The sequence below is a fragment of the Mycetomoellerius zeteki genome, unplaced genomic scaffold (assembly GCF_001594055.1).
Source record: "Mycetomoellerius zeteki isolate Tzet28-1 unplaced genomic scaffold, Tzet1.0 scaffold25, whole genome shotgun sequence".
NCBI classification, from domain to species: Eukaryota; Metazoa; Arthropoda; class Insecta; order Hymenoptera; family Formicidae; genus Mycetomoellerius; species Mycetomoellerius zeteki.
The window spans coordinates 2,423,969-2,433,766 of NW_017257227.1; the positions used below are offsets into that span (position 1 = coordinate 2,423,969).

Genomic DNA, 9,798 nt, shown 5'->3' on the forward strand with positions numbered 1-9,798 from the left:
AATAAAAAAAGAGGGTAAAAATCCAAATATCATTGCGGATATCCAAGTATTCCAATTCGCATTAATGCCAATGGCATCGCGTGTCTACGAACAAGTATTGGAAACAATTTCGCGATGAAACACGTACTTTTAGCGATAAATAAAGGCGGCCAGCCGTTTCCTCTCGCTCAATGCTCTCCAGCAGCGGGAATTCGTAAATATTTCAGCCGTATGCTAAAATAAAGCTAGGCTGAGAATGCGTCAGCACGTAGCGAGGTTCGCCCACGAGAATCATGGAATTTTAAACATAGATTGATTTATACGCGGACTCTCCCGATTAGAATCGCTCTTCTCAAGTGTCATTCTAAAACTGCCAGGTTATTTAACTGTCTCTCTTTTCGAGATCTCTTCTTTAGATCGTTCAGACTTTTAGATTTCCATTTCTATGGGAATCTATCTTTCCAAAAGAAAAGAATAAAAAATTAAAAATACTGACTATTGTTTTTTCTGTCAGCAATATTAGAATAAAAAAAAAAACAATTTAATCTTCTTATAACAAAATTTGCGTGTTAAATCGATAGTCAATTGATTAGCTTTGACAGCTCACAAAGATTAGAATATCGTGATGGATCTGTATACTTGTACATTTGTATACTTTTCGTGTAAGTATATAATATTAAAAGTTAACGCGTTAATTTTCTTATTAGACAAAATATTAGATAATCACAAAAGTGTTGACGCGATTTTTCATGTTAAAAATAAAATATAGAAAAGGATTTGTATATAAAATTGCATATAGAATCATCAAATCAGATTTGAAGTTAATGATACGTGTATAATTCGCAGGTTAAAATTTGCGCACTGCCAATTGTTGTAACAATTTATAGAAAAAAAAAAAAAAAAAAAAACAATCACAGAATTCGTGTAAATCGAGAATAATATAAGCGTGAATATTCCTAGTTATTTGATATTTAATTAAAATAAAAGTCTCATATGACAATTAGATTTAATCGCACCGTTGCGAAGCCTTCCGTGCTCTTTCGCCGTTCTATTTCAAACACAAACGCGTGCCTTGATTGTATCTCGCGTCACAAATCTTGCTCGTATCAACTCACTTGTTAATAATCGTTGTCGATCAAAACCTACTTCTATTCATCTTCTCTGCCATCGTCTTTCATTCCAACGGAAAAGCTGGAAAATGACTTTTCTGAACTTTCCAAAGATCCTTTGATTCTCGCATGTGTTTCTCACGCGAGATATATTGGCGAAAGAAGGATTCTGATTGAACCACGTTATCGATTGAACGCCGTTACTCGAAACAACCGGTACTTGGAACTTTTCTAATGGACCAATCAGTCGGAAGCTCCCATGTCGAATTGGCCAATTAGCGACGTGGACAATCGGATGGCGCTCGTGGCGACAATTTCACGGCGAACCTCGAACATAGCGCCCTCTGGAGAGCTTTCTTTCGCGGATAGTTGCTGATAGTTGCCGCTGATCCTTGGTCCCGCGCAGTAGCGGTGTTTATTTACCTTAGCTATCGCGACGTCAAACCGATTGATCCGTGGATCTACCTGTGCATGCATGTGCATAGTCGAGTGCTACAGGGAGATCGCGACGTAACCCATTGTTTTCTCACATCGAGCCGTTTACGAGGTGATTTGCACGCTGATTGAAGAGCGAAAGAAGACTAAGAAGGTGGAGGAGGCCGAGGTAGAAGTAACGGAGACGGAATCACGCATCGGCCGCTGAGCGATCTGTCATCCACGTACGCGCGCCATCGCCGTCGCGCAGTTGCACCTTGTGTCGTCATCGTCGTCGGCTGCACGGTTCTAACCTAGCCGAGACCCGCTGCGCTCGTTTCCGGACCCTCGCGCGCACGACACACCCGTCCGTCGGTCTGATGCTGCGCCATCGCTGACAGCAACCCTCGACGAGTATGGGCGACGAAGACGACGTGCTGCCGGCTCGTCTGCAGAGGCTCGAGATAGACCGTCGATCGACGAGTTGCCCCCAGTAAGCGTCGCTCTATTGTTCTCAATCACTCTCAACTGCGTAGAAACGCGTAAACACCGTATACGTCGGCACAACGTCCCAGAAGGGACGCGCTCTTCCAAGGTCGAGGACGATCCTTGTGCTCTGTGAAGCGATGAATTGGCAGGCGTTTAACTTTTAAACGCCCCTGTCGAACTTTGAGACGACGACGTAGGTTTCAGATTGATTTAAAGCGTCCCTTTTCGACGTGGTGAAGTGATGATTTTGAGATACCTACGATTGATAAGCGTCTGTGATTTTTGGCAGCAATCTTTTGTAACTGCAGTCTCACCATGACTTGTGACAATTGTATCATACCCGAAAATTTGTTAATTATACTCCTTTGTGTAACGTTAGAGTGACAGTATAACATCGCTATGTATTTTAAATTTTTACTTAGATTAATTATTCAGAAAATTGACTAAATGTATCTAATTTTTAATTGAATTTTTAATTGACTCAGTGTACACTTTTTGCACTTGACTCTAAAATGCTGTCAATATATGAATTTTACATACAAGTGAGCAAGGTCATGGGGCACTAAGCTATGCCTTCGGTGATCTTTAGGTTTGTTCGCGTTGCTTGAAATTTCTAGAATTTTTGCATTTAAAACGAAATAAATATATATTCAGACATTGAAAAGAGAACAAGCAAAAGATGCTGAGTGTAAGAAGTACAAGCAACACGAATACATCTATTAGGAGTTCCAATCTTCCATACCAAAAGTTAGAACAAGCAGAAATAAGCTTTTCAAAATTCTGTTATAATCAGTACGGACCTCAGTATTACAATAAAAAGTATAATAGGTGATTTCATTTTTAAACAGTTTTGTGCTAATGTTTTGTATTATATATTTTATTAAGTGTATGTGGAAATAACACACAAAATTGGACTACGCACCATATCATTTCAAGATTGAATTTGATAGTGTTATTTTTTCTCCCTTTTGAGTTAATTAAATTATTTGTGTTTATATAAAAGTCTAGATTATATAAATATTTTGTCTTTAAAATTGTGAAATGTATGAAAAGCTTACTTACATTAATTAAGAGTGGCCTACTTTTTATTTGTAAAATTTATATATCAATAGCAATATTCAATCATTCAATAGCAATAGCATTCTAGAGTAAAATAAGAGTACTTTGAAATTTGACAAAAGCAAGAAAAGTTCTAGTGCAGTCTAGTGTAGTAATAAAGTATGCTTTTTATTCTTGCACTCCCTAGACTGGTACACACGGTGCAATAAGTTAAGTAAAACAAACATATATCTGTTTCATTTCAACTTATTGCATCGTGTGTACCAGTTCAAAGAATGTAGGAATAAAAAAACAGACCTGTTAAGTAACACATATTTTAGATAAGATAGGAATAAGTCACAAGCTAACTATTGTTCGTAAATACTCACACAAAAATCAATGAGCTTAATTTTATAAGCGTAAAAATGTTAATAAGACGAAGTTAATGTTGCGACTTGAGAAATTATCCGAGTTTTATTCAATGCTGCATTTACAGTGTTAAACAGCATTACAGCGCGATGTAGAATGAAACTTATCAATGAATTTATGGTACTTACTGAGATTCAGTCGACGTTGTTTACTTCTGAAGTACCAAATGTTTTCATTGCAATGATATAGGTTGTGACAGTGACGAGTTAATATCGGTGACAACAAAGATGTGATTTATCAATCGTCACTATCTCTAGAAGTTTCTCGAGTTTCTTTGTCAATCGTCTCCTGTTAGCCAATCGAGTTATCGAAACGCTTCGAAGGTTGTGTATTTGTCGTAATCGCGGTCAAGGTCGGCTAGTAACACGGCGGTATGTATTTACAATGCATGCATTTCGTCGTCCGTCAGAAATCGTCGATTGCGCGATCGGATTCTCGATTCATCGACGGATGAAATTGAGTGAAGTTCGGCTCGATTCTATCGAGAGAAACATTTAGACGTTCTATTTTTAAACTTGTGATGCTGAAAATAACAACTTAATACAGCATCGAATAGTAGATTTAGGAGAGATAAAAAACATCGGAGGGTATAATTGGCAAATGAATTTTTTGAGAGACTTGTGAATGTAATAATATTATATGAACTATGTGGTTAGCACAGATTAGATAGATTGAATAGAACTTGTATGTGTTCACCGAGTTATGTTTGTAATATTGTAAAGCTTCCATTTTCTAACTTTTATTATAATGTACTTTAAAATATTCTGTGTATTATATACGTCGCAAATATATTCAAAAGGAAAAATCGTTTAAAGAGCAAAAATTACAGACGTGACACTTTAGCATATTTTATATTTACATACATAACATAATTATTTTTTAATAAAATAACGATTTGTTCTTTCAGCATTGCAATGGCAGACAAATCGAAACCGATGAATCTATTCAGGATATACGGCAAAAATTCCGGCAGCAACTGTTTATTTCGAAGAAGATCAATGCCTAACAGGCCTACTATGTTCCCAGTCAACCCAAGGGGTATTAAGAGTACAACGAATTTTAAACCGTCTAAGAACGAGAGAACAATCGAGAAAACCAAGAGGAGCACCATCTTAAGGGACGCCATTTTAAAGTTAAGCGCTCCCGGAACTAGCGGTCCTAGTGATAATCCAGTGGATACGCTGTTTAAGAACACGTGTAAGCTCAGTATTCCCAGTAAAAATTCCAAGATGATCGACCACAATTCGGTCATGAAGGACTTCAAGGCGCTGAATATCAGTAAAGACAATAGGCAGGTCAAGGACGACACTAGTATTCAGGATGACGACTGCGAGAGTGCAAGTGGTTTCCATCGAGCTCGCAGTAATACGATGCCGAATTTAAAGAGAGGTCCCGGTCCGGGTGGTGGAGACCAGCGAACGACAACGGGCAATGGACAATCGGATGCTAGTGGCAACTCATCTGGCCAACAACAATTATCGAGTTCACCGAACACCTGTTCAGTCCAGGCGCGAATATCGCCGCCCTTATCGAGCGACGTCACGATCGGCGAACTCGCTGGCTACTTCGAAGAATTCGTTCATATTCCAAAGAAGATGTCGCATATGGCGGAGATGATGTACACTTAATAATTGTAAAGTATCTTGAATTATGCTTACACCGGATGCAGACTTTCTTTTATACACAGTTATCGAGGCTGTGTAGATTTTACTCTCTATATACTGCATCTCTTTGTTTACGTGTCTAATTTCCCCTAAATTATTTTTTTTAACATACTAATAACACATCGGCAGAAACATTATTCTCGCTCCAATTGTGTATAGTCCCGAAATTGTTGAACTATTTTGTATAAACATTCGGAAAAGTGTAGCGAGATATATCGTACTTTCTTTTGCATTCTTTCCTTTTTTTTTACATCATCTTTGCACACGATATTTGGTTTCTTTAATGTATAAAAGGGAAAAAGGAATATATTATATTATCTGTATTTAAAAGAAACTTTTGTATTACGAGAGAAGAATAATTGGTTTTAGAATAAATTGTATGAATTGAATTCGTAGTATAAATGCACCTATACAATCTATTTTTATACGTGCATTTACGCACTTTCGTATACGCTTTATTAGTTATTTAAAGAACAAATTAAAATCTCCGTCCTAATCGAACAAAGAAAATTCTTATATAGGGCGCTAATGAAGGTGCAACATTAATATGATACATAATATATTTATCTGCATAGGCTTACGACAATTAATATAATAATAACACAAAGTAATCGTTAAGTTACTTAATGATAATAAGCTTTGGTATATAAACAATGACAACAGTGTATTGATCGTTTTCGCTTTAGGTACAATATGAATGAGAACGTTGACGCGCGGTGATGTACGATGTGAAGAAAATTCGAACGTAAGAATGCCGGGCGTACAAGAAAATATTTTTGGTGTGCGCATCACGTGAGACGACTCTGTTCTGTAAACAATTATATCGATACGATAATCGTGGATAATTATCGTCCTCCTTTGGTGACACGGTGCTCTCATGGTCGTCGTGAGACACAGTCGATCTTTTGTATCAAAACGCGTGAAAGAGAGAGAGATAGAGAAAGAGGGAATCTGTCCCTATATCACAGATTTATCGAAAATTTGACTGGGGGACCACGAACGAGCACACTGTCTCCGAAAAAGGCATCGCCAAATCCACAATTAATTAAGAGCATAATTTTCATTTAAGTACAATATGCATATACCGCTGATCTTTCGCCCTTTCTTAGGTCTCCGTATAATTTAAACATCGCAAACATTTGTAAATAAAGGACGCGGGAACGATACGTCCGAGGTATTTCTCGAGTAAATTCCCGACACAATCACGTTATCAATTGAAAATTAATTATTGATGATCACACCAAAGATTTAAAGATTTAAAAGAAATGCTTATTTGCAAATTAATGGAAATTTACGACATCTGATATTTAGAGAGTACGTCTTCCTCACCTGTATAAATAATTTTAATACTCGTGCTACTTTGCTCGATCAGTCAAAATATTATTATGTACAGTTATGTGCGATCGATGAAGCATACGTTGTAAAGCTATCGGATTTAGAAAAAAAATTTATTTCGAGATTTTGCAAACGGTCGGACGTAAAATTCCCGATAGCACATGGGCTTTATTTAAAAAACAATATCAGTCTCTATATCCAATGGAAAAAGGCCACAATGCCTTTACCATAATAATTTGTAAATACATGGTCCAAATGTGATCCGAATGAAACAGTCTACGCGAATATATATACCATATAACGCGAACGCTTTGCGTCGCTCAAAACCATCGCTTTCTTTTCATGAAAGTCCAAAAAACACCCAAAGTACGTCTGAAAGGCGTTTTAATTCTTCAATTATTCAGCCTTTTAGATATCTTTACGATGTTATTGGGACTTTTCTGTTATCTAGATCATTCCCGTTGAGCTCGCATTAGTTCAAACCTTATGTCTTTTTTTTTTATAAATCTACGACCTACGGCAGCGATCATGATAATTATCATCATCATCAGCGAAATTTCCAAGTGATCGTTTATCATGAGAAAACAAGTTTATCATCGGTATAAAACGCTCATAGAAAAAATGTACTGGACGTAATACACCTACTCTCTAACGCTACGTAAACGTGAACGCCTTTTCACGCGCACTCTTCCATGCGATGTCGCTTTAATTTTATTGGAAATATGCTACGTACCATGTAAACATCGCGGTGAGGATTTTTCTTACGGATTCTAGGATCTACATAAAATAAGGACTGCCGCAATATCAAAGGCTATCCAAATAACGTAGGAGTTCAAGAGATGATACAAAGATTAATTAAAAAAAGAACATATCTTCCAGACATTTCACTATTATAGTCAGACAACAGCTGAATGTATCAGATATTTATGTGTCAATATTTTACAAATTGTTATAATTTATTCACAAAAGAGACGTCCGAAAAACATTTCAATATTGTTTAGATTTCTTTGGCTACATCACAATTATTTCAATATACTTCCATAATAATAGATCTATTAATTAATATAATTAATATCATTGATACCATGTTAAATTATTAATATCAGTCATTAATATCATATTATTGACTGTGATTTAGACCATCTAATACAGACAGTCATTAATAATGATTATTCTTTATTTCATTTTTTTAATAAGATGGTACTCGCTGTACCACTTCTTCCGTTACATTCCATCTACGTGAAGATATGAGATTGATATTGCAGCAATGTTTAAACTTATCATACAATAATGGGTGTATATGTATATGGGTTTACCGCGTTATTGCTCATAATGCTCTCTCGCAGTAAAATACACATGAAAAGAGGATCACGCTGATACGGATGTAACAATTTTCTACGCTCGCATGCGCGCAATGCACTCACATTTTGTTTTCACTTTAATCACTAATATCTATCGTATCGTAATGGCTCATCGCGTTTATCGTGACACAGTAAAATGTATACATTTAAAATCGATTGCACCCACAATCTTGTCAGTCGACTCTGGCAATTTTTTGTTTCTTTATAAATCAGTTTCTACTACGCTATAGAAAGAGGTAAGAAAGGAAGAATTGATTAACATACATTTATGACGAGAAAACATTTTAGATGTCATAATATTTTCTCTTTGTATCATCTTTGGTCATCTCACTTTAAGTACCAATTAAACATTTCAAATTGTTATTTCAATTATAACGTAGAATAAAGGAAAAATTAATCGTTGTTGCCAACTGTGATGCAATCATCACAGATTATCTGACTCAGCTGATTGCATCAACAATCAGTTGAGTAATTCCAGTTAACTATTCGCCATCCTTTTCAGATTATCTATCCAGTATACCCACAATGTAGTTCGAGAAGCAAAAATGGCAATATTAATTAAGATTTTTATACTAGTGGTAAGGCTTTATTTATTCGTTCAATGAGCACTTTATTGACAAAGTGATGCATAGCTTGATGCATTTAGCAATAAAACACTTATCTTTTGTTACAATGTTAATTAAGATTCTGTTTTATATACTTCTATATTTCTTATTTTTATCTTTTGTGAAAGATTAAATGTTATTTAATTAAAATTAAAGAGTATTGAGAAAGATATATGACGGTAACCAGAGCAACTTTAACCGACGTCGGTGCAATCGACTTAATCTTCGAATCTTGCGTGCATAACGTGCCTCGCGGGGACGACGTTGAAACCTGGAGAATCGGAAGTGATTCACGAGAATACCTTTTTCGAGCACCGCGAAGAGAGCAAAGTCGCCAATCCGCCAACGAGACTGTCACGCTTATCGTCTAAGTAATCCCTACTCTAATCCGTCGTTTGTATTTCCCTTCTTTAAGTAGAAAAATTTACAATTTTTCAGACACTTTGTACGAGTAACATCGATGACTTAAGTTTATCCGAAAATGCATTTCCGATTTACCCCGACGTGAAACCCACCGTGTCGATTTACATTACGGGATTCGGAATATTTTTCTTTTCTCTTTCTTTTTTGCTCTGAAACGCATTCACGCATTCGCATTTATCCGGATATTAGTAACTTTCTCACCTCTCTCTATTCTAATTTTTATACCCTTGTTTTTTTTCTCTTCAATAAGACCAATGGTACTTCGCGAAAGAGCATCAATTCAACATACAGCGACTGCCGAAATAAAAATAACATAAATTTGTGCGAGGTATTCACTGCGTTTTCGCAAGATATTTAAATCGGATATATAAACAACTTACATGCGTGAAAACGCAGATATTAAATGCAATCGGTGCTACGTTAAAAAAGAACTATAAAAAAAGATCAATAGGAAGCGGATACAATCGTAAATATAATCGGATCTGTTTTTGGCAGACACGTTTGGCTGTGTGCACACTCGAGAGTTCCTGTCATTCAGATTCGTTCTCAGTAAATAAGTTAACAAGTTGTTACCGAAAGTCGCTGAGATAAAATTCTCGACTGAGCATCGAGACTTTCTTCAAAGTCCAAGTGGATGCATTTCATTGTCCATTTGCGTGCGTTTTACAACCGAAATGAAATTATTGCGTAGCAATAACAGACAAGCGCACGTAAATTCGTACACGTGACTCTTAACACTTAGAAGGAATAAACCGTCAAACAATATCGTCTCGAAAATAATAGCGTTTTCGAGTGAAGTAGGTTTGAACCCAACCCAAGTACATGATTCATCAACCCGAAAGTATCATGATCTCGTCCAATCACAAATCAAATAAAATAGAGCATGTGACGTCATTAAACTCGATTTAACGTCCAATTTGGGTTGGGTTCAAACCTACTGCACTCAAAAACG

General features: G+C 36.4%; 1 protein-coding gene across 2 annotated transcripts; it reads left to right on the plus strand.

Moving 5' to 3' along the window:
- The first annotated feature begins 1,369 nt into the window (after window positions 1-1,369).
- On the plus strand, window positions 1,370-5,419 carry LOC108723793 (oxidative stress-responsive serine-rich protein 1). 2 transcript variants are annotated; one of them, XM_018449760.1, is made up of 2 exons: window positions 1,370-1,995; window positions 4,366-5,419. In XM_018449760.1, the coding sequence occupies exons 1-2, from the start codon at window positions 1,919-1,921 to the stop codon at window positions 5,084-5,086; spliced, it is 798 nt and encodes a 265-aa protein (XP_018305262.1). In that variant the 5' UTR covers window positions 1,370-1,918; the 3' UTR covers window positions 5,087-5,419. The 2 variants fall into 2 exon arrangements, with proteins under 2 accessions (XP_018305262.1, XP_018305264.1); XM_018449762.1 differs by lacking the exon at window positions 1,370-1,995 and adding an exon at window positions 4,104-4,142.
- The last annotated feature ends 4,379 nt before the right edge of the window (window positions 5,420-9,798 follow it).